The sequence below is a fragment of the Pseudophryne corroboree genome, chromosome 1, assembly GCF_028390025.1.
Source record: "Pseudophryne corroboree isolate aPseCor3 chromosome 1, aPseCor3.hap2, whole genome shotgun sequence".
NCBI classification, from domain to species: domain Eukaryota; kingdom Metazoa; phylum Chordata; class Amphibia; order Anura; family Myobatrachidae; genus Pseudophryne; species Pseudophryne corroboree.
In genome coordinates, this window is record NC_086444.1 from 340,413,551 (window position 1) to 340,440,192 (window position 26,642).

General features: G+C 43.6%; 1 protein-coding gene across 4 annotated transcripts in view; it reads left to right on the plus strand.

Annotated features, from left to right (window-relative positions):
* SFSWAP (splicing factor SWAP) overlaps positions 1–26,642 on the plus strand; it is a 323,193-nt gene that overhangs the window by 21,018 nt on the left and 275,533 nt on the right. For 2 of the 4 annotated variants that reach the window (XM_063964656.1, XM_063964653.1), the window contains exons 2-4: positions 1,471–1,640; positions 2,119–2,259; positions 15,340–15,416. In XM_063964656.1, the coding sequence (XP_063820726.1) occupies positions 1,471–1,640; positions 2,119–2,259; positions 15,340–15,416 (388 nt within the window). Of the gene's footprint in view, positions 1–920; positions 1,058–1,470; positions 1,641–1,763; positions 2,260–15,339; positions 15,417–26,642 lie in introns of those variants that run through there. The other 2 variants (XM_063964654.1, XM_063964655.1) reach the window with 2 other exon arrangements.

A 26,642-nucleotide genomic window follows, 5' to 3' on the forward strand; every position in this document is an offset into this window, starting at 1 on the left:
CCATTTGTATCCCGGGGCACCAGTTTATTTGTTGTCTTTGTGGGATGAAAGATGCAGTAATACCTTTTTAACGATAGCCTTTGTTTGAAAAGCCCCACATAATTTCTAATTTTTTATGCAGCGATTAAAAAATGCTGGCAACTAGGTACTAGGGTAAGCCCGAGATTCTCTTAAGCGGCCTACTAAAGTTTCACTATTTTTAGTGGTACTTCTGTGTTCTGATTATTTTTCAGTGGTAGGGGATACAGTTCTTGGGTGGTTACCCTTATGTTTTGTGGATTTCTGGTACCACCTGCAGATATTCAATTCAAAAAGATCTATTTGGAATTTTTGTTTATTCCTTTTGTTTCTAATTTCTCTCCAAGTGGACATTAATCTACATCTGGTTCTGTTGTGAACACCATTAAGTGACTGCTTAATGTGTTTATAGCATGTTCTGTGAAGGCATAAAGCAAAGCTTTCAATTTAAATAAGATGGTATAGTTTTGTAAATTAAGGAGGTTTTTGTTACACTTTTTCTGTCATTTTTGACTATTTGCTGTCTTGACCCTTTTTAATTCAGGAGAACTTATTTACTTTCATGTCAATCTATTCCGCAGTTGTACTGACCATTGCTGTATCTACTATTAGTGTATGTGTTTACGAGGATCTATTGCTGCTACAACAGATGTATCATCTAGCTTATTTAGTGTACTGTATATTGGATATATGCTAGCACCGTTAAACCACATTTTCAAACCAATTATAATTTTATGGTGGTCTTAATACATCTGTTGGTTACATCATTGGTGCCTGAGCAAATAGTCTTAGCTATCTGGTTTCTATTATTATCCCACAAAGCCTCCTTAAACTACATACGTATGTTTCTGTTGCCATGTATGTGTGTCTCTCTACTACATAACCAGAACTTATTTCCTCAGCCATTTGGCTAAGGGTCGAGCCTAGCCATGATTTTACCACCAAGAGATCTACGTATCTGCGGTGAAGATTTCTGCTGAGAGATGCGGACTAGCAGAAAGAAGCGAGAAAATTTCCAGCCTTTGGTTCTTACGGATAGGTATTTATGTGTTCGGGTTCGTGTGAATGTAAATTAGAAGTTTCCAGACCCTTCGCAAATTTACAAATAAAATATTTAGCTAAGTAAATGGTTGGAAAACAAACGGTAAGAACTTATAAAAGAAAATTGCCATCAGGCATTTTGACATTAGAATTACCATTTGAGTTATTTCTAAATAAGCAAAATCTTCAGACTAGATTTATTAAAAGCTTTACTATTGCGTAGAGTAGTCTAACCAGTGTACATTGCAACATGTCCAAAGAAGACATAAATAAGAGAACTTGTATTTTCAGAAAATACAACATTTTTATAGTGAGTTAGTTTTGTGACAGGACAGATTAGACCAGTAAGTTCTTACAATGAAGTACTACAGTTTTAAGTACATTGTACTAACCATTTTATTCGTGTTGCAGGTATGATGGGCGTGGTCATCTGCATGACCTCTCTGAATATGACGCAGAGCACAACTCATGGAACCGAAACTACAATTTATCTGAAGAGGAGGCTCGGATTGAGGCTTTGTGTGATGAAGAGAGGTATTTAGCGTTGCATACGGACTTGCTTGAAGAGGAAGCAAGGCAAGGTACATCAACTATTTAAATAACATTTTTAGAAATGATAAAATTGGCTTTCCTATTTGATTCAAAAGATGAATGGAATTTGGATTATTTTATACTCACTCTTTCTGATATTATCTATTTGACAGTACCCATTGGATTGGAAAACAGCTCTCTGAATGTGGACCACAGGATAGTTTTATTTGTAGAGACTGACCTTTCAGTAAACTGGAATATTCTCCCTTTATTTAATAAAAAATAAAAAATCAGCAAGTTGCAGTCACATTTTTAGAATCCTGAACTTTTTCATGTATTTGCTCCCAAATATGCTTATTAGGAAAAGTGATTTGCCTTTTTTCCTGTCTATTAGTGATAAAAAAAAATATATTGTTTGGAATAATCTATTAGTAGGATTATGGTTTCCATGCAGGGCCTTGCGTTTTTTCTTTTCTTTTTTAGTTTTGATTTGTAAGATTTTAACATATGTTGGTATTTTCCTTCAAGAGGAAGAATATAAGCGGCTAAGTGAAGCCTTAGCAGAAGATGGAATGTATAATTATGTGGGTTTCAAATATAAAAGTGACTATTACGATCCTTCACAACCCACAGAAGAGGAAGAGCCACAAAGAGACAAAGATGATAAAGGTAGGTTTTTGCTTTAGTTCAGTATATTACTGTACCAGGCACACAAAAAATGACAGCTTTAATATAAGTCAGGGCCAATTGCTTTTATTGCAGCAAGATTGTATACACAGGCTGTTTTGATGGGCTTCAAATTCAACAATTAATACAATATTTTGTTTCTGTATTATTTTAAAGGGGAAGTCCACCACTGGTTCTAGTATGCATTTTAGGGAAATAAGTTCACAGGTGATATCACAGTGTAATTAAGAGATACCTGTGATAAATCGTCTGCATATGACTAGACTCGAAGTAGCATCATCTGCCTGTCTCACATCCTTATATCCCTTCAGGTATCTGGTTGATAGATCTACAGTACAGTGATAGTCAATAGGTCGACCATAAATGGTCAACAGGTAAAAGGTAGACCGCACAATCTAAAAAACATTCTAACGTGCTGTCAATAGCAGCCAGGAAGGGATGGTCAGTCCCAATAGAAGCAATAGCAAAATTAAAAAACTGGCGCTAAACAAATTTGAATAGTTGTGGTTGTTTGCAAAGATAATATATCAAATCTATTAAAACATATGGAAAGATTGAGGGATTAAAATGTAATTTGACAAATTTTAATTCACCACGTATAAAAAAAAAAAAAGTCCCATATATTAAGCAACATATATGGATCCCGGCCTTAAAAGCTGGTAAATGGATAGGGACTACAGGTGCCACAATTAGTCACTGAAAACTGAAAGTCTGCAGCAAAGTATTACCCAAATTGTATGGTTTAATGTCCAAAGCAGTCCCTTTTAGCAACTGATTGCAGAGGTTGTAGGCTGTGCAGGAAATCCACTAGGTCAGTGGTTCTCAAACTCGGTCCTCAGGACCCCACACAGTGCATGTTTTGCAGGTAACCCAGCAAGTGCACAGGTGTATTAGTTACTCACTGACACATTTTAAAAGGTCCACAGGAGGATCTAATTATTTCACTTGCGATTCTGTGAGGAAACCTGCAAAACATGCACTGTGTGGGGTCCTGAGGACCGAGTTTGAGAACCTGTGCACTAGGTGTTACAGCGCTGCAGGTGTAGTAGTTCAGGTAGAGAGTTAGCAGAGTCCCATTAGTGAATATCTCAGTTCATATCAAGATCCAGTTGCAGCATCCAAAAGAGTGGCAAGATAATGATACAAGCTCTTAACGCATTTCCCTCGGCAAAGACCACCCAGCTTCATCAGAAGAGTATCCTGCATGTGTCCTAAAAACCATTGCATATTCTCTTAATGAGGTCATTGTTATCAGCTGCATATTACATGTACTTAAATTATCTTTCTCTAACGTCCTAAGTGGATGCTGGGGACTCCGTCAGGACCATGGGGAATAGCGGCTCCGCAGGAGACAGGGCACAAAAATAAAGCTTTAGGATCAGGTGGTGTGTACTGGCTCCTCCCCCTATGACCCTCCTCCAAGCCTCAGTTAGGTTTTTGTGCCCGTCCGAGCAGGGTGCAATCTAGGTGGCTCTCTTAAAGAGCTGCTTAGAAAAAGTTTTTTAGGTTTTTTATTTTCAGTGAGTCCTGCTGGCAACAGGCTCACTGCATCGAGGGACTAAGGGGAGAGAATTTCAACTCACCTGCGTGCAGGATGGATTGGATTCTTAGGCTACTGGACACCATTAGCTCCAGAGGGAGTCGGAACACAGGTCTCGCCCTGGGGTTCGTCCCGGAGCCGCGCCGCCGACCCCCCTTACAGATGCTGAAGATTGAAGGTCCGGAAACAGGCGGCAGAAGGCTTTTCAGTCTTCATGAAGGTAGCGCACAGCACTGCAGCTGTGCGCCATTGTTGTCACACACTTCACACCAAGCGGTCACGGAGGGTGCAGGGCGCTGCTGGGGGCGCCCTGGGCAGCAATATTTTATTACCTTAAGGCAAAAGAATACATCACATATAGCCATTAAGGCTATATGTATGTATTTAACCCATGCCACTTATCTAAATCCACGGGAGGAAAGCCCGCCGAAATAGGGGGCAGGGCTTATTCTCCTCAGCACACAGCGCCATTTTCCTGCTCAGCTCCGCTGTGAGGAAGGCTCCCAGGACTCTCCCCTGCACTGCACTACAGAAACAGGGTAAAACAGAGAGGGGGGGCATTTTTTGGCGATATACTGGATATATTTAAGCTGCTATAAGGAACAACACTTATATAAGGTTGTTCCCATATATATTATAGCGCTTGGGTGTGTGCTGGCAAACTCTCCCTCTGTCTCCCCAAAGGGCTAGTGGGGTCCTGTCTTCGATAAGAGCATTCCCTGTGTGTGTCTGCTGTGTGTCGGTACGTGTGTGTCGACATGTATGAGGACGATGTTGGCGCGGAGGCAGAGCAATTGCCGATAATGGTGATGTCACCCCCCAGGGAGTCGACACCGGAATGGATGGCTTTGTTTATGGAATTACGTGATAATGTCAGCACATTACAAAAATCAGTTGACGACATGAGACGGCCGGCAAACCAGTTAGTACCTGCCCAGGCGTCTCAGACACCGTCAGGGGCTGTAAAGCGCCCTTTACCTCAGTCGGTCGACACAGACCCAGACACAGACACTGAATCTAGTGTCGACGGTGATGAAACAAACGTATTTTCAAGTAGGGCCACACGTTATATGATCACGGCAATGAAGGAGGCTTTGCATATCTCTGATGCTGCAAGTACCACAAAAAGGGGTATTATGTGGGGGGTGAAAAAACTACCTGTAGTTTTTCCTGAATCAGAGGAAATAAATGATGTATGTGATGAAGCGTGGTTTAACCCAGATAGAAAAATGCTAATTTCAAAAAAGTTATTAGCATTATACCCTTTCCCGCCAGAGGTTAGGGCGCGCTGGGAAACACCCCCTAGGGTGGATAAGGCGCTCACACGCTTATCAAAACAAGTGGCGTTACCATCTCCGGATACGGCCGCCCTCAAGGATCCAGCAGATAGGAGACTGGAAACTACCCTAAAAAGTATATACACACATACTGGTGTTATACTGCGACCGGCCATCGCCTCAGCCTGGATGTGCAGTGTTGGGGTCGTCTGGTTGGATTCCCTGACTGAAAATATTGATACCCTGGATAGGGACAGTATTTTATTGACTATAGAGCAATTAAAGGATGCTTTCCTTTATATGCGAGATGCGCAGAGAGATATTTGCACTCTGGCATCGAGAGTAAATGCGATGTCCATATCTGCCAGAAGGAGTTTATGGACGCGACAGTGGTCAGGTGATGCGGATTCCAAACGACATATGGAAGTACAGGTTGAGTCTCCCTTATCCAAAATGCTTGGGACCAGAGGTATTTTGGATATCGGATTTTTCCGTATTTTGGAATAATTGCATACCATAATGAGATATCATGGTGATGAGACCTAAATCTAAGCACAGAATGCAGTTATGTTACATATACACCTTATACACACAGCCTGAAGGTCATTTTAGCCAATATTTTTCATAACTTTGTACATTAAACAAAGTGTGTGTACATTCACACAATTCATTTATGTTTCATATACACCTTATAAACACAGCTTGAAGGTCATTTAATACAATATTTTTAATAACTTTGTGTATTAAACAAAGTTTGTGTACATTGAGTCATCAAAAAACAAAGGTTTCACTATCTCACTCTCACTCAAAAAAGTCCGTATTTCGGAATATTTGGATATGGGATACTCAACCTGTATTGCCGTATAAAGGGGAGGAATTATTTGGCGTCGGTCTATCGGATCTGGTGGCCACGGCAACTGCCGGAAAATCCACCTTTTTACCTCAGACCCCCTCCCAACAGAAAAAGACACCGTCTTTTCAGCCGCAGTCCTTTCGGTCCTATAAGAACAAGCGGACAAAAGGACAGTCATATCTGCCTAGGGGCAGAGGAAGGGGTAAGAGAGGGCAGCAAGCAGCCCCTGCCCAGGAACAGAAGCCCTCCCAGGGTTCTGCAAAGCCCTCAGCATGACGCTGGGGCCTTACAAGCGGACTCAGGAACGGTGGGGGGTCGACTCGAGAATTTCAGCGCACAGTGGGCTTGCTCACAGGTGGACCCCTGGATTCTGCAGGTAGTATCTCAGGGTTACAGGTTGGAATTCGAGAAGTCTCCCCCTCGCCGGTTCCTAAAGTCTGCTTTGCCAACGTCTCCCTCAGACAGGGAGACGGTATTGGAAGCCATTCACAAGCTGTTTGCTCAGCAGGTGATAGTCAAGGTACCCCTCCTACAACAGGGAAAAGGGGTATTACTCCACGCTATTTGTGGTACCGAAGCCGGACGGCTCGGTAAGACCTATTCTAAATCTGAAATCTTTGAACCTGTACATACAAAAATTCAAGTTCAAGATGGAGTCACTCAGAGCAGTGATAGCGAATCTGGAAGAAGGGGACTTTATGGTGTCCCTGGACATAAAGGATGCTTACCTGCATGTCCCAATTTGCCCTTCACATCAAGGGTACCTCAGGTTCGTGGTGCAAAACTGTCATTATCAGTTTCAGACGCTGCCGTTTGGATTGTCCACGGCACCTCGGGTCTTTACCAAGGTAATGGCCGAAATGATGATTCTTCTGCGAAGAAGAGGCGTATTAATTATCCCTTACTTGGACGATCTCCTGATAAGGGCAAGGTCCAGAGAACAGCTGGAGGACGGAGTAGCACTAACCCAAGTAGTGCTGCAACAACACGGGTGGATTCTGAATTTTCCAAAATCTCAGTTGACCCCGACAACACGTCTGCTGTTCCTGGGAATGATTCTGGACACGGTTCAGAAAAAGGTGTTTCTTCCGGAGGAGAAAGCCAGGGAGTTATCCGAACTTGTCAGGAACCTCCTAAAACCAGGGACAGTGTCTGTACATCAATGCACAAGAGTCCTGGGAAAGATGGTGGCTTCTTACGAAGCGATTCCATTCGGCAGATTCCACGCACGAACTTTTCAGTGGGATCTGCTGGACAAATGGTCCGGATCGCATCTGCAGATGCATCAGCGGATAACCTTATCGCCACGGACAAGGGTGTCTCTTCTGTGGTGGTTGCAGAGTGCTCATCTGTTAGAGGGCCGCAGATTCGGCATACAGGACTGGGTCCTGGTGACCACGGATGCCAGTCTGAGAGGCTGGGGAGCGGTCACACAAGGAAGAAACTTCCAGGGAGTATGGTCAAGCCTGGAGATGTCTCTTCACATAAATATACTGGAGCTAAGAGCGATTTACAATGCTCTAAGTCTGGCAAAACCCCTGCTTCAGGGTCAGCCGGTGTTGATCCAGTCGGACAACATCACGGCAGTCGCCCACGTAAACAGACAGGGCGGCACAAGAAGCAGGACAGAAATGGCAGAAGCTGCAAGGATTCTTCGCTGGGCGGAAGATCATGTGATAGCACTGTCAGCAGTATTCATTCCGGGAGTGGACAACTGGGAAGCAGACTTCCTCAGCAGACACGATCTACACCCGGGAGAGTGGGGACTTCATCCAGAAGTCTTCCACATGATTGTGAACCGTTGGGAAAAACCAATGGTGGATATGATGGCGTCCGCCTCGACAAAAAACTGGACAGGTATTGCGCCAGGTCAAGAGATCCTCAGGCAATAGCTGTGGACGCTCTGGTAACACCGTGGGTGTTCCAGTCAGTGTATGTGTTCCCTCCTCTGCCTCTCATACCAAAAGTACTGAGAATTATACGGCAGAAGGGAGTAAGAACGATACTAGTGGCTCCGGATTGGCCAAGAAGAACTTGGTACCCGGAACTTCAAGAGATGCTCACGGAGGATCCGTGGCCTCTACCTCTAAGACGGGACCTGCTTCAGCAGGGACCGTGTCTATTCCAAGACTTACCGCGGCTGCGTTTGACGGCATGGCGGTTGAACGCCGAATTCTAAAGGAAAAAGGCATTCCGGAAGAGGTCATTCCTACACTGGTAAAAGCCAGGAAGGAGGTGACTGCACAACATTATCACCGCATTTGGAGAAAATATGTTGCGTGGTGTGAGGCCAGGAAGGCCCCCACGGAGGAATTTCAACTGGGTCGATTCCTACATTTCCTGCAAACAGGATTGTCTATGGGCCTCAAATTGGGGTCCATTAAGGTTCAAATTTCGGCCCTGTCAATTTTCTTCCAGAAAGAATTGGCTTCAGTTCCTGAAGTCCAGACTTTTGTAAAAGGAGTACTACATATACAGCCCCCGGTTGTGCCCCCAGTGGCACCGTGGGATCTTAATGTAGTCTTGGATTTTCTCAAATCCCATTGGTTTGAGCCGCTCAAATCGGTGGAGCTGAAGTATCTTACATGGAAAGTAACCATGCTACTGGCCCTGGCTTCAGCCAGGAGAGTATCAGAATTGGCGGCTTTATCATATAAGAGCCCATATCTTATTTTCCATACGGACAGGGCAGAACTGCGGACGCGTCCTCATTTTCTGCCTAAGGTGGTGTCAGCGTTTCACCTGAACCAGCCTATTGTGGTGCCTGCGGCTACTAACGAGTTGGAGGATTCCAAGTTGTTGGACGTGGTCCGGGCATTGAAAATATATATTTCAAGAACGGCGGGAGTCAGAAAGTCTGACTCACTGCTTATATTGTATGCACCCAACAAGATGGGTGCTCCTGCTTCTAAGCAGACGATTGCTCGTTGGATTTGTAGCACAATTCAACTTGCACATTCTGTGGCAGGCTTGCCACAACCTAAATCTGTCAAGGCCCATTCCACAAGGAAAGTGGGCTCATCCTGGGCGGCTGCCCGGGGAGTCTCGGCATTACAACTCTGCCGAGCTGCTACTTGGTCAGGGGCAAATACGTTTGCAAAATTCTACAAATTTGATACCCTGGCTGAGGAGGACCTTGAGTTCTCTCATTCGGTGCTGCAGAGTCATCCGCACTCTCCCGCCCGTTTGGGAGCTTTGGTATAATCCCCATGGTCCTGACGGAGTCCCCAGCATCCACTTAGGACGTTAGAGAAAATAAGAATTTACTTACCGATAATTCTATTTCTCGTAGTCCGTAGTGGATGCTGGGCGCCCATCCCAAGTGCGGATTGTCTGCAATACTTGTACATAGTTATTGTTACAAAAAAAATCGGGTTGTTATTTGTTGTGAGCCGTCTGTTCAGAGGCTCCTACGTTTGTCATACTGTTAACTGGGTTCAGATCACAAGTTATACGGTGTGATTGGTGTGGCTGGTATGAGTCTTACCCGGGGTTCAATATCCTTCCTTATTGTGTACGCTCGTCCGGGCACAGTATCCTAACTGAGGCTTGGAGGAGGGTCATAGGGGGAGGAGCCAGTACACACCACCTGATCCTAAAGCTTTATTTTTGTGCCCTGTCTCCTGCGGAGCCGCTATTCCCCATGGTCCTGACTGAGTCCCCAGCATCCACTACGGACTACGAGAAATAGAATTATCGGTAAGTAAATTCTTATTTATCTGTCCAACGAAATCAAACTAAAATATTAATGGCAATCTTATGTATACCTGAACATATGGTGAAGATTGAGAGTAGAGAAAGGTAGACATGACAATGGTTGACACCTTGGCTGAAGCGTGGCCAGTGCAGTGAGCCCGTGAGGATACACATTTCTACTAATTTGGCTCATATATGGTGAAACATACAAAATGACACCTAAAAAAAAACGTATTCACCGTTTTGAGATCTAACTTTTGTACCTGTCGACCTTTCCCAAGCCTACTTTTTGACCATGTTGACCATTTAGGGTCAACGTATTGGCTATCTTTTTACTATTGAACCACACCCCATCCCTTAATAGCCAGAAATAAGTAACAAAATGCTTTTTGTGCATTTGAAGGAAGACACATGGGACTATTTAATTTAACTGAAATTGATATTCTGTTGTGTTTATTTTAATCTACTTTGCACCAATAAACTGTTTCCATGATTATAGTGTTGTGTGATAACTGATGATCTCTTTCATACCGCCATTCTGAATATTTATGGTGCTTTTATTAGTGATGGTGCAATGCAAAGTTTTGCTGTACCCTTCATGCTCTGGATATCTATTTGTGCAGTGAAAAGCTGAAACTGATAAGACTGCGGTTCATTGACCTAGACTTATCCAGCTTCGAATGGTTTATTTCTTGCTGTGGCAGCATTGGAGCTCGATTTTTGTGTAGGATATCCAACAGCTTCATGAATTCCAACTGCACAGACTAATCGTACATAGAAGCTATGTTCACATCTGACCTTACATCTTTTTTTTTTGTATTCCCAAAGCACATAACTTTTTCATTTTTTTAATGACGTTTAATGCCACTTTAACTAACTGATGCTCAGTCAGAATTAACATTAAGCTGAACTTTAGATATGGAATATTTTCTATCGCTTGCCTTGGAAATAATTGATGTCCCTTGGCTGTATAATGCCTTTTAAATAGGTTGAACGATTCTTTTCATCTTGCCTGATTAGTATTCATTGGAAACAATTGTATTGACCCTCAGTAAATACAAATTTTACTGTAGACTAGTATTAATATTTCTGCATAGATTTGATTTTGCAAGTTGGCCAAATGTAAGCATATTTAATGAACTGACTCCGTATAATAAGGCAGAGAGAGGGGAAAAGGAAATTATTGCCAATGTTTTCATATGGTTGAATTAAGCTGTTCATGTTGCATTCTTCATGTCAATAAATAGACTTCCAATTTGATTTTTGACATTTTAAACTGCAGTGCATACAATATGGCTCTCTATTATTTGTAAACTTTATTACAGCAACAGTTCTTTAGGGGTCTATTTAATAAACAATAATATGGCTTTTCTCCAGCACTTTAGCTGGAGACAACCATACTTTTGCTTTCTCTCTAGTTACATGAAAAGTGTGGAGAACTCCCTGGTTTTGCCGCCTTTTCAGTTCTCACATTACTGCAGGCCCCATGTGAAATAACCGGGCTGTGCAGGAATGGTGTTTATACAGATGAAGCTTTTCTCCTCTTTATTTTGAGAAACATAATGCCATCTATAGGTGGTGGTTTGTGTCTTCTCTAGGTGCTCTCCTGGTTGCACCGCCGGCCACTTCTCTGATCAGAGTAGGGCTGACGTCACAGACACAGTGATTGTAGTGTTCGCGCTAGGCAATTTTAGCATTTTTTTTTTTTTAAGGGCAAAACCCGCCTTGCCTTTTCTGCGGCGCCCTGCTAAAACTGCTGCCCGCTTCCTGCCCTCACAGCCGTGTAAAGATGCCGCGCGCATCCATTCACGCTGAGAGAGCGCTTGGGGAAGCCCAGCACCTCCGTAGGTGCTGGGCACGCCCCCAACAGTGACGCCGCCCACGCCCCCTTTTAGTACCCGCAATGACCCAGCCCCCTATTTTGCATGGCCACACCCCTTTCGGCGTGCGCAGCTTGGCCGCGCGCGCACGCTAGTGCCCCTCTAGGTCCGGCGCCCTGCCCTGATTCTAGAGTGAACACTAGATTGTACAGACCATGCAAACATCTTTCACAAATTCGCAATATGATTGATATAGCCTCACCGTGACACCCCCTCTGCTGCAAGTGCTGTCCCGGCATTTAAATATGGAGAGAAAAACAAATGGGGAAGCGTTTGGGGTTTTTTTTGTGCTGATTTTTACATATTTATTAAATAGACACCTTTAATATTTTATCTCTGCCAATCTCCAGACACACGGTGCTCAATTCAATTGGCCGCGAGGGGGGTGAATTTCTATTGCAAAGGCGTGGAAATGCTGGCAATGACCACCAAACTCTACCACCTTGCCTGATTTCTCCATGGACTTGAACAATTTTGCACACAGCAAGTCTGGCAGTACCATATGCGTGACATATAACTGATTTTACTTGCGCCTTGAGAGGTCTCACAGCTAATTGAATTGAGCCAATAGAATTGTGCTTGTCTTTGCCCCTGAATTCCGACTAGAACAGCAAATTGTAAATGTCATTATTTCACATCGCAGTCACTTTCCATATCAAATTAGTGATTGTGTACAAAAATCTTATTTCAGACGACAAGCTAGCCGATATGGGAAATATGCTGAAATGTAGTATGAAAATAGACAAATGAATAACAAGACTGTATAACACAGCAATAAAACATTTGTCCATTCGCATGCTGTTTTCACATTGTACAACGTCCTATTTCTTTTGTTAGTGACTTTTTGCACTGAAGCTTTTGTTTGCAGAATCCTGCTTTCCATGTCCTTGTTCTGTTTGGTGCCGCCCTCATTTTTCCGCTGCTCCGCTATTGCTGCATCTGGTTACCCTGTGTCTTTCTACCCCTGGGTTGTCTGTGTGTGTTTTAATTAGTAATGTGGAACATCGAATAATAAATGCTTTATCACTTATTTCCACAATCTGTAAGCTTTTTGTATTTTTGCAATTAACAATGACCTAGGTTCTAGACCAGTCAATAATGGCACTCAGCCACTTGTACTTGCCAATTCCATCCTCTGATTATTACAGTTGTCTCATTTCTAATTATCTGTGCAATATATAGCACAGATGAAACGCATTGCACTATTGGACTTTGACACTCACTGCGCAATGCCATTCCAAATTCAAGTTCATTCCATAACTCATGCTTTGAAATGTCTATCTAATATCCCGAATTTAACAACAGGAACCCATAGCTTTCACAGTTTCCCTGAGTCAGTACAACAAGATTTCAGAATGTTTCTGTATAAACCCTGTTACTTTAATGACTGAGCGCATATATGTGAGGTCTCATGTAAAGTTGGGTGCATTTTATATTAAAAGTGCAGTTGTAAGATGCACATTTTACATCTGAGCTTTTAATGTAAAATAGGCCTGCGTATGCTTCTAGCTCTGCAATATTACCGATTTCCGTTTGACAGGTCGACAGTCGCTAGGTCGACATTGACATGGTCGACATGGACAAATGGCTGACACAGTACATGTAGATGAAAAGGTCGACAAATAGATTTTTAGCATCCACGTGGACTGCACGCTCGGCACCTTGCCCGCAGCGTGCAAGGGGTCACGGTACACTAATTGGGGTTCCTGTTCAAGTTGAGGGAAAAAATTACGCCAAAAACAGTTAAAAAAAAATCCATGTTGACATTTTTATGTGTCGACCTTCCTCGTGTCGCCAATTTTCATGTGTCGAGTTTGTTCATGTCGACCAATAGTGGTTGACCTAATGACTGTCGACCTTAACATGGTCGACCATTCATACCAGAACCAATCTTACCCTGTGGCCAGTTTTACACCAGGAGCAGTACCAGTATTGGGTTCATTTTACAGTTATTCTAGCCAGTTTTTTTTGTACATTCCACCTGGCACTATTCTGCCCCAAACAACTGAGACAAAATCAGAGCTGCATTAATGTTAAGGTAACAGGCTCCCTAGCAGAGATCTTGGCACCAAATGTGTGTATACCATATAGTACTGTAATGAAGTGACCTGTACATAAGACCATGCCTGGACAGTGTTACTAATAAATGTGTAATTCACATTTACTACAGAAACACAATATATACAGTTGAATGAAGGGGCAAATACAACTTAAAAGTACAAATTACAGTAAATGGCCACTGTTTTCACTTAGTTAAAAATCTCATTTGATTTTTTTTTTTTATCTTTATGAAAACGCAAAAACTAATGAAGTGGCCGCAGGTTCATATAATATGGTAGCCACACTGATGCTTTATATACAATCTGTGGGTGATACAAGATATACTGTGAGGCACGTGTCTGTTACTAGCTCCATCTTGGATGGGGTTATATGAAGATGCCCTTATGGTACTTGTTTTATTTTCACGCTCATTTCTCTTCCCCATTCAGACTTTCCAATTATAATGAGTCGTAAGTGCCCACAAGTGTAACAATCTGCATACAGTATGGACAGAAGTGTACGTCAGTTTTGTGAGCATGCACATTAGACGTGTGTTTTACGCCAAAAAATATTCTGAGCCCACAGTGCATCCTGAAATAACAAACATGCACTTTAGCTAAAACAAGGAAATCTGGGAATGTAAATTAGGTCATTTAAAAAAATAAAATAAAAAGGAAGGTTCCTGCACTGGCAAACGCAGGATTTCTAGACGGGAGTTTCCAACTGCTTGATGTTAGGGTGCATGTGGCCAGTCCATGAATAGTGCATAATTTGCATGAACCAGCTATAACATGCATTGTACGAAGTGCAATGTACTGTATGTTATAATTCCGACATATACAGGGACAGCGAAAACAGTAAGCCATTAGATGTGGCAGTAGAGACCCCTGCCTGAGCTGAATGCTTTGGTATCCGTTTGGATGGTCGACCATGTTAAGGTCGCAGTACACTAATTGGGGTTTCTGGTCATGTTACGGAAAAATGACAGCAAAAGCAGTTTAAAAAAAATCAGTGTGGACCCTTTTCATGTGTGGACCATTAGTCCATGTTGACCAATAATGGTCGACCTAATGACTGTCGACCTTAACATGGTCGACCATTCATACCGGCGTCGAATGCTTTATATCAGATGTGGGCACCAATCCATAGAACTGGACCAAGTCTGGGGGAACGGCAAAAGAACCTAGAAACTGCTCTGGACATATATGTACACGTTACAGTATTGATAATTAACCCTATAGACGTCTATAGCAGAGCACCGCTAACAGTGCGTGTTTTACAGGTCTCCTAGCTGGTGCACACACATGTATTAATTACTGGCTGATACATTTTAAAAGATCCACTGGTGTTGCTAAGTATTTTATTTGTAACACTGAGGAGATATTTAAAACATTCAGCTCTAGCAAATTTCTATTATATACAATTGCTATGGTGGTCATGGTTTAGGCTAGCGAGGGGGGTTTCCAGGCCACAGGAATCTCCCACTACATTTGCATATGCCCTGGTTAACAGGATACTCCAGTTTAACAAAGTACTTCATGTATTTAGAAATATGTATTACAGAGTTCCATAGGGTATATTATTATATGATCACTGCTGCTTTCTAAAACAAATAGATCTACATGATATATGCTACATATTAGCCTGTTTTTCAAAGACTAGGACAGTGCAGAATCCTGACTTTTCAGTTGCACATTTAGCAGTTATTTTTCAGGTTTTGCTTTTCTAAAATATTTACAATGTAGTCCTTTTAAATGTCGTTTATGTCCTTTTTAGACTCAAGTGATCTTGAAGATAATGAGGAACCTTTTATTGCACCAGAAGGGCTAAATGTGCCCCCTGACGTGGAGCTGGTAAGTTTGGAATTAATCTTGTACTTACTATAATTAAATAGCACACAGCAACCTTTTCACATGTCTCACTGTTTGGTGCAAAGTTAGAATTCATGAATATGTTGTACAAGTATTGTTAGGACCTCATATAATTGACAGTGTTCTTGCAGTTAAGTTGACCAGGAGGGAATCACACTAGGAACAGTTAACCAGTGAGGGTTGGGATGCAGTGCACAGTAAAGCTTACAAAATGCTTACAGTAACACCAGAATGTGCTTCTATATATCTATTTATGTATTTATTGACCAGAAGGAAAGTAGAGCTTGGAAACAATAAATAAAGTATGGAGTTTTTTATACTATATGTATATATTGAAAGATAATAGGCCGTCACTCCGCTTGCATATAGTACAGCTACCCTGTTGCCCTCTGTTAAAGGAACAATGCATATAAAACAAAATACAGTGGCACCAGGAACTGGTGTAAAAAAAAAAAAAAAAGGTAAACTTATTTAGGGTGTCGCATACAGAATTCCAGTATTTCGGGGCCGTAGTCCCTTTTTCAAGGTGTGTGTGTGTGTAGAGATATCTATATCTATCTATCTATCTATCCAAGCGCCTAAAAAGTGCAATTTTCTTAAAGTATTTCCCTGTGAAAAGGTTGTTTACAGAGAGGCAAAAAGTGTGTGTGTGTATATATATATATATATATATATATATATATATATATATATATATTTCTCTATCGTCCTAAGTGGATGCTGGGGTTCCTGAAAGGACCATGGGGAATAGCGGCTCCGCAGGAGACAGGGCACAAAAAAGTAAAGCTTTACTAGGTCAGGTGGTGTGCACTGGCTCCTCCCCCCATGACCCTCCTCCAGACTCCAGTTAGATTTTGTGCCCGAACGAGAAGGGTGCAATCTAGGTGGCTCTCCTAAAGAGCTGCTTAGAGAAAGTTTAGTTTAGGTTTTTTTCTTTACAGTGAGTCCTGCTGGCAACAGGATCACTGCAACGTGGGACTTAGGGGGAAAGTAGTAAACTCACCTGCATGCAGAGTGGATTTGCTGCTTGGCTACTGGACACCATTAGCTCCAGAGGGATCGAACACAGGCCCAGCCGTGGAGTCCGGTCCCGGAGCCGCGCCGCCGACCCCCTTGCAGATGCTGAAGCGTGAAGAGGTCCGGAAACCGGCGGCTGAAGACTCCTCAGTCTTCATAAGGTAGCGCACAGCACTGCAGCTGTGCGCCATTTTCCTCTCAGCACACTTCACTGGGCAGTCACTGAGGGTGCAGAGCGCTGGGGGGGGGCGCTCTGAGAGGCAAATATAAACCTTATACAAGGCTAAAAATACCTCACATATAGCCCATAGGGGCTATATGGAGATATTTAACCCCTGCCTGACTGGAAAAATAGCGGGAGAAGAACCCGCCGAAAAAGGGGCGGGGCCTATCTCCTCAGCACACGGCGCCATTTTCTGTCACAGCTCCGCTGGTCAGAACGGCTCCCAGGTCTCTCCCCTGCACTGCACTACAGAAACAGGGTAAAACAGAGAGGGGGAGCACATTAATGGCTATATATATATATATTAAAGCAGCTATAAGGGAGCACTTAATATAAGGATATCCCTTGTATATATAGCGCTTTGTGGTGTGTGCTGGCAGACTCTCCCTCTGTCTCCCCAAAAGGGCTAGTGGGTCCTGTCTTCATTAGAGCATTCCCTGTGAGTTTGCGGTGTGTGTCGGTACGTGGTGTCGACATGTATGAGGACGATATTGGTGTGGAGGCGGAGCAATTGCCAAATATGCAGATGTCACCCCCCAGGGGGTCGACACCAGAATGGATGCCTTTATTTGTGGAATTACGTGATGGTTTATCTTCCCTTAAACAGTCAGTTGAGGACATGAGGCGGCCGGACAATCAATTAATGCCTGTCCAGGCGCCTCAAACACCGTCAGGGGCTGTAAAACGCCCTTTGCCTCAGTCGGTCGACACAGACCCAGACACGGGCACTGATTCCAGTGACGACGGTAGAAATTCAAACGTATTTTCCAGTAGGGCCACACGTTATATGATTTTGGCAATGAAGGAGACGTTACATTTAGCTGATACTACAGATACCGTAAAACAGGGTATTATGTATGGTGTGAAAAAACTACAAACAGTTTTTCCTGAATCAGAAGAATTAAATGACGTGTGTGATGAAGCGTGGGTTGCTCCTGATAAAAAGTTGATAATTTCAAAAAAGTTATTGGCATTATACCCTTTCCCGCCAGAGGTTAGGGCGCGCTGGGAAACACCCCCTAAGGTGGACAAGGCGCTCACACGCTTATCCAAACAAGTGGCGTTACCCTCTCCTGAGACGGCCGCACTTAAGGATCCATCAGATAGAAAGATGGAAGTTATTCAAAAGAATATATACACACATGCAGGTGTTATACTACGACCAGCTATAGCAACTGCCTGGATGTGCAGTGCTGGAGTAGTTTGGTCAGAATCCCTGATTGAAAATATTGATACCCTAGATAGGGACAATGTTTTACTGTCGTTAGAACAAATAAAGGATGCATTTATCTATATGCGTGATGCACAGAGGGATATTTGCACACTGGCATCTCGGGTGAGTGCTATGTCCATTTCAGCCAGAAGAGCCTTATGGACACGACAGTGGACAGGCGATGCGGATTCAAAACGTCACATGGAGGTTTTGCCGTATAAAGGGGAGGAGTTATTTGGAGTTGGTCTATCAGACTTGGTGGCCACGGCTACTGCCGGGAAATCCACTTTTTTACCTCAAGTCACTCCCCAACAGAGAAAGGCACCGACCTTTCAACCGCAGCCTTTTCGCTCCTACAAAAATAAGAGAGCAAAGGGCTTGTCGTACCTGCCACGAGGCAGAGGAAGAGGGAAGAGACACCAACAGGCAGCTCCTTCCCAGGAACAGAAGCCCTCCCCGGCTCCTGCAAAAACCTCAGCATGACGCTGGGGCCTCTCAAGCGGACTCGGGGACAGTGGGGGGCCGTCTCAAAAATTACAGCGCGCAGTGGGCTCACTCGCAGGTAGACCCCTGGATCCTGCAGATAATATCTCAGGGGTACAGGTTGGAATTAGAGACGGATCCTCCTCATCGTTTCCTGAAGTCTGCCTTACCAACCGTCTCTTCCGAAAGGGAGAGGGTGTTGGAAGCCATTCACAAGCTGTACGCTCAGCAGGTGATAGTCAAAGTACCCCTATTACAACAAGGAAAGGGGTATTATTCCACTCTATTTGTGGTACCGAAGCCGGATGGCTCGGTAAGGCCTATTCTAAATCTGAAGTCCTTGAACCTCTACATAAAAAAGTTCAAGTTCAAGATGGACTATCAGTTTCAGACGCTGCCGTTCGGATTGTCCACGGCGCCTCGGGTCTTTACCAAGGTAATGGCCGAGATGATGATTCTTCTTCGAAGAAAAGGCGTATTAGTTATCCCATACTTGGACGATCTCCTAATAAGGGCAAGGTCCAGAGAACAGCTGGAGACAGCTTTAGCACTATCTCAAGAGGTGCTAAGACAACACGGGTGGATTCTGAATATTCCAAAATCCCATTTAATCCCGACAACTCGTCTGCTGTTCCTAGGAATGATTCTGGACACGGTTCAGAAAAAGGTTTTCCTTCCAGAGGAAAAAGCCAAGGAGTTATCCGATCTGGTCAGGAACCTCCTAAAACCAGGAAAAGTGTCAGTACATCAATGCACAAGAGTCCTGGGAAAAATGGTGGCTTCTTACGAAGCAATTCCATTCGGCAGATTCCATGCAAGAATATTCCAAAGGGATCTGTTGGACAAATGGTCAGGGTCGCATCTGCAGATGCACCTGCGAATAACCCTGTCACCAAAGACAAGGGTGTCACTTCTGTGGTGGTTGCAGAAGGCTCACCTATTAGAAGGCCGCAGATTCGGCATTCAGGATTGGATCCTGGTGACCACGGACGCCAGCCTGAGAGGCTGGGGAGCAGTCACACAAGGAAGAAACTTCCAGGGAGTATGGACGAGTCTGGAAAAGTCTCTTCACATAAACATTCTGGAACTAAGAGCAATCTACAATGCTCTAAGCCAGGCGGAACTTCTCCTGCAAGGAAAGCCGGTGTTGATTCAGTCGGACAACATCACGGCGGTCGCCCATGTAAACAGGCAGGGCGGCACAAGAAGCAGGAGTGCAATGGCAGAAGCTGCCAAGATTCTTCGCTGGGCGGAGAATCACGTGATAGCACTGTCAGCAGTGTTCATCCCGGGCGTGGACAACTGGGAAGCAGACTTCCTCAGCAGACACGATCTTCATCCGGGAGAGTGGGGTCTACATCCAGAAGTCTTCAACATGTTAATAGACCGTTGGGAAAGACCAATTGTAGACATGATGGCGTCTCGCCTCAACAAGAAACTGGACAAATATTGCGCCAGGTCAAGAGATCCACAGGCAATAGCTGTGGACGCACTGGTAACTCCTTGGGTGTACCAGTCAGTGTATGTGTTTCCTCCTCTGCCGCTCATACCAAAGGTATTGAAGATCATACGGCAAAGAAGAGTAAGAACAATACTAGTGGTTCCGGATTGGCCGAGAAGGACTTGGTATCCGGAACTTCAAGAGATGCTCACGGACGAACCGTGGCCTCTACCTCTGAGAAGGGACCTGCTACAGCAGGGTCCCTGTCTTTTTCAAGACTTACCGCGGCTGCGTTTGACGGCATGGCGGTTGAACGCCAGATCCTAAAAGGGAAAGGCATTCCAGAAGAAGTCATTCCTACCTTGATTAAGGCACGGAAGGAAGTCACCGTGAAACATTATCACCGCATTTGGCGAAAATATGTAGCGTGGTGCGAGGATCGGAGGGTTCCGACGGAGGAATTCCAACTGGGTCGTTTCCTACATTTCCTGCAATCAGGATTATCTATGGGTCTCAAATTGGGATCCATTAAGGTTCAAATTTCGGCCCTGTCAATATTCTTCCAAAAAGAATTGGCCTCTGTCCCTGAAGTCCAGACTTTTGTCAAGGGAGTACTGCATATACAGCCTCCTGTGGTGCCTCCGGTGGCACCGTGGGATCTAAATGTAGTTTTAGATTTCCTCAAATCCCATTGGTTTGAACCATTGAAAAAGGTGGATTTGAAATATCTCACATTGAAAGTGACTATGTTACTAGCCCTGGCCTCTGCCAGGAGAGTATCTGAATTGGCGGCTTTATCTTATAAAAGTCCTTATCTAATCTTCCATTCGGATAGGGCAGAACTGCGGACTCGTCCGCATTTTCTCCCTAAAGTGGTATCAGCATTTCATCTGAACCAACCTATTGTGGTGCCTGCGGCCACTAGCGACTTGGAGGACTCCAAGTTGTTGGACGTTGTCAGAGCCTTAAAAATATACATTGCAAGGACGGCTGGAGTCAGAAAATCTGACTCGCTGTTTATATTGTATGCACCCAACAAGTTGGGCGCACCTGCTTCTAAGCAGTCGATTGCTCGTTGGATTTGTAACACAATTCAACTTGCACATTCTGTGGCAGGCCTGCCACAGCCTAAAACTGTAAAAGCCCACTCCACAAGGAAGGTGGGCTCATCTTGGGCGGCTGCCCGAGGGGTCTCGGCATTACAACTCTGCCGAGCAGCTACGTGGTCGGGGGAGAACACGTTTGTAAAATTTTACAAATTTGATACCCTGGCAAAGGAGGACCTGGAGTTCTCTCATTCGGTGCTGCAGAGTCATCCGCACTCTCCCGCCCGTTTGGGAGCTTTGGTATAATCCCCATGGTCCTTTCAGGAACCCCAGCATCCACTTAGGACGATAGAGAAAATAAGAATTTACTTACCGATAATTCTATTTCTCGGAGTCCGTAGTGGATGCTGGGTGCCCATCCCAAGTGCGGATTATCTGCAATACTTGTACATAGTTATTGTTAACTAATTCGGGTTATTGTTAAGGAGCCATCTTTAAGAGGCCCTTTCTGTTGTCATACTGTTAACTGGGTTTAGATCACAAGTTGTACGGTGTGATTGGTGTGGCTGGTATGAGTCTTACCCGGGATTCAAAATGCCTCCCTTATTGTGTATGCTCGTCCGGGCACAGTACCTAACTGGAGTCTGGAGGAGGGTCATGGGGGGAGGAGCCAGTGCACACCACCTGACCTAGTAAAGCTTTACTTTTTTGTGCCCTGTCTCCTGCGGAGCCGCTATTCCCCATGGTCCTTTCAGGAACCCCAGCATCCACTACGGACTCCGAGAAATAGAATTATCGGTAAGTAAATTCTTATTATATACAAAGTTATTAAAAATTTGTATTAATTGACCTTCAGGCTGTGTGTTTAAGGTGTATATGAAACATAAATGAATTATGTGAATGTACACACACTTTGTTTAATGCACAAAGTTATAAAAAATATTGGCTAAAATGACCTTCAGGCTGTGTGTATAAGGTGTATATGTAATATAAATGCATTCTGTGCTTAGATTTAGGTCCCATCACCATGATATCTCATTATGGTATGCAATTATTCCAAAATACGGAAAAATCCCATATCCAAAATACTGCTGGTCCCAAGCATTTTGGATAAGGGATACTCAACCTGTGTGTGTATGTGTGTGTATATATGTATGTGTGTGTATATATGTATGTGTGTGTGTATATATGTATGTGTATATATGTATGTATGTATGTGTGTGTGTGTGTGTATGTATATATATATATATATGTATATATCCAAAAAGAGTACAGGCACTCACCACTTTTCCTTGAAAATAGAAGAATTTATTGCCACTCACAGGTGTGTCTCACATGGAGACAGTCAGCATAACAGCCCATGGGCTGCTGGGTATACACCTGTTGTTTTTCTGTCTGTCTTGAAGAAGGCTCGATGGGAGCCGAAACGTCGACACTATATGCTGTTATGCTGACTGTCTCCATGTGAGACACACCTGTGAGTGGCAATAAATTCTTCTATTTTCAAGGAAAAGTGGTGAGTGCCTGTACTCTTTTTGGATATATTTTGGACTTCTCTGGAGCCCCTTATGGAGCACCGCCTATGTTGTGGACTGTAGCAGTGAGTGTGGACTTATCTGGATATATATATATATATATATATATATATAGCGGTTGTGGTTCGGCACTCTCTAGTAGGGGTATAGTTACTTGCCGCGGTGCCCTCTGAGGATCAAAGGCAAGATCCGATATAGTGGAAAGGAAATCAGCGGCACTCAGCAGACTGTTATAAAGTAAAAAAGTCTTTAATCCGGTCCTACGCCGTTTCGGGGACTGCGCCCCGTCTTCAGGGACAAATGGTACACAAATACATTGCACTTAAAACACACTTATATACCCGCCCAAGTAGGTACTCAGTACCTGGATTAGACTCACCTGTCCCGCGCCGCCGCCCGCGCCCCGTCCGTCAGACCGAAAACACTCGTCTCGGAACGATGACGTCAGTAGGCTGCGTCGGGCAGGGAGCCAATCCTATGAAGTGTGGTCAGCGTTGCTGTAATCAAAACAACCCAGGGGTTAGTCACGCACGCTGTGCTCAACGCTTAAAATCACAGAAAGACATAACACTGATCACACTTAACAAAACAGATACATACATACATCAATTAAAAGACACGGTGCTAACAGTTAAACTAAGCGATTCCCGGCATCACAGATAATACCAAAATCCGTATATATTTAATTAAATAGCTGAACATATCATCTATATTAACATTTCCTATGGATTATATTATTATGATATATTGCTTTGAAATCTAATTACTACCATTTGATAGTACCTATGATTTTTAGAAATTAATTTACTGCAGTTGGGGAAATATGTCATTGAACTGGAATGCTATATCTTGTCATTAGTTATAGGAAACATTGCAAACCTAATGTTTCATTTAGTCCCCTCGGTGACAGGGTGCCTAAGACATATATCCACCTACTTTCACGCTGCATAAGTATTTTGTTACGGTCCCCACCCCGATGTGAGAGAGGGACGTGATCAATTATGATCGCTCTCATGCTGGCTATCGTATGCCTTGCCACCAAACAATGTCGGGCAATAGGCTGTTCACTCGCACCCTTTTCTAACGCTTGTTTTATGGCACTGCGATGTAGTGCCATCCTTTCTCTGAACTGTCTCTGTGTCTTGCCCACATAGGCCAGCCCACAGGGACATTTCAGCATGTAAATTACATGCGTTGTGGTGCAAGTGACTCTGTGGTGAATCTTATATTGTTTCCCTGTAGTAGGGTGGCTGAATGTTGAACCTGTCATTAGTGTGTTACAAGTCGAGCACCCTAGACAACGAAAGCAACCCACTTTAGGGCGCAAAAAAATGGGATGATATTTGCTTAGTTAATGGAAATACATCCAATTTAACCACTTTGTCTGAAATGCTTTGTCCCTTGGTGTAACTGGGAAGTAATCGGGTACCGTATAGGGCTGGTAATGTGTGGTCAGTGTTAACCAATGGCCACAATCTCTTGGCCTGACTGACTACAGAGGTGGTAGCTGTGGTGTATCTATTGACCCACGGAATTTTAGGGGCCTCGTGTGTTGTGGCTGTCAAGGGAACTGCTACAGAAGTCAACAAAGACTCCCTGGTAAGTCGCATGACTTTAAATTTGTTAGCCAAAAGTTCCTCTCGTGGATACCCTCTTACTTGAAATTTATCCACCATCTGTTCTAATGTCTCATCTAGTTGCTGTGGGTCTGAAATGATACGTCTGGCCCTCAGCATTTGTGAATATGGCAGACCCTTGCGTGTAGAATGTGGATGAAAACTGGCGTGATGTAGTGCCGAATTCCTGTTAGTAGGTTTGACATATAAATTAGTTTGTATTTGCCCTGATCCTAACTGGATAGCCACATCTAGGAAGTGAATCTGAGTCTCAGACATCTGGTACGTGAGTTTAACAGCCCCATCAGTGGCATTATGTTTATCTAGTAATGCCGATAAAGATTCAGCACTACCCCTCCAGAAAATCAATAAATCATCTATGTACCTCTTGTAGAAATACATAGATGATTGTTCAATGGAACTAAATAGAACAGTCTCCACAGAATACATATATGCATTTGCATACGATGGGGCCACTGGGGACCCCATCGCACAACCGGCTAGTTGTAAATACATACGCCCATTGAATGTAAAGTAATTACGGGTCAATACTAATGTTAATAGCTGCAAAAAAACATCTATTGCTGGACCCGTATATAATGGGTTGTCAGTTATGAGATGCCGTACAGCCTCCACACCCGCATCATGCGGGATGCAAGTATAGAGGCTGGTGACATCTGCACTACATAACGTCAATTGATCAGCCGGTAACACCATTTGTTGTAGATGAATTAACAAGGTGGTGGTATCCTTCAAGTATGATGGTACCGCTTTACTTTATAACAGTCTGCTGAGTGCCGCTGATTTCCTTTCCACTATATATATATATATATATATATATATATATATATATATATATATATATATATATATACATACATACATACATACATACATACATACATACATACATACATACATACACACACACACACACACATACATACATACATACATACATACATACATACATACATACATATACATACACACATACATACATATACATACACACATACATACATATACATACACACATACATACATACACACATACATACATACATACACACATATATATATATATATATATATATATATATATATATATACAGGTTGAGTATCCCATATCCAAATATTCCGAAATACGGAATATTCCGAAATACAGACTTTTTTGAGTGAGATAGTGAAACCTTTGTTTTCTGATGGCGCAATGTACACAAACTTTGTTTAATACACAAAGTGATTACAAATATTGTATTAAATGACCTTCAGGCTGTGTGTATAAGGTGTATATGAAACATAAATGAATTGTGTGAATGTAGACACACTTTGTTTAATGCACAAAGTTATAAAAAATATTGGCTAAAATTACCCTCCGGCTGTGTGTATAAGGTGTATATGAAACATAAATGCATTATGTGCTTAGATTTAGGTCCCATCACCATGATATCTCATTATGGTATGCAATTATTCCAAAATACGGAAAAATCCCATATCCAAAATACCTCTGGTCCCAAGCATTTTGGATAAGAGATACTCAACCTGTATATGTATGTATATATATATATATACACACACACACACACACACTGCTCGGCGAGCACAAATGAGCCCCTTGCGCGCTACGCATTCTCCCTCCAGGGGGGTCGTGGACCCCCAAGAGGGAGAAAAAGTGTCTGTATGCCGGCGGACGGGATTTATTTTTGTGTGTGTGTGTGTGTGTATGTGTATATATATATATATATATGTGTATGTATGTATGTATGTATGTATGTATATATATATATATATATATATATATATATATCTCTATCTATCTTACGTCCTAGAGGATGCTGGGGACTCCAAAAGGACCATGGGGTATAGATGGGATCCGCAGGAGCTTGGGCACACTGAAAAGACTTAATCTGGGTGTGAACTGGCTCCTCCCTCTATGCCCCTCCTCCAGACTTCAGTTAGACTTTGTGCCCAGGACTGACTGGACACTCACAGGGGAGCTCTCCTGAGTTTCTCTGGAAAATACTTTTTGTTAGGTTTTTTATTTTCAGGGAGACCTGCTGGCTACAGGCTCCCTGCATCGTGGAAGTGAGTGGAGAGAAGCAGACCTACTTTGGCTACTGGACACCATTAGCTCCAGAGGGTTCGATCACTTGGTGCGCCTAGCTGCTTGTTCCCGGAGCCACGCCGTCACCCCCTCACAGAAGACAGAAGTCTGGTGAGTATGAGAAGATCAGAAGACTTCAGGACGGCAGAAGACTTCAGTAACGGAAGGTACAGCACAGCGGTAACGCTGTGCTCCATGCTCCCACACACATCACCAACGGTAGTTACAGGGTGCAGGACGCTGGGGGGGGGGGGCGCCCTGGGCAGCATGTTACTGAGGTCGGGGACCGGCAGAAGGCTTTCGGTGCCTCTGCACCGTTTCTTAAACCCTCGCCGGCATCTTTTTCATTTTCAAATTTGGCGGGCCGAAGCGCGCCGGGAAGGAAGCGGAGCTTCGTCCCGCGGCTCACAGGCGCCATCTTCTCCTTCAACACGCGGCTGAAGGAGACGCTGCCGGGACCTCCACATTCCTCTCACAAGTAACGGGGAGATATTCAGAAGGGGGGGGCCGCAGTGTGGTGCTTCTTA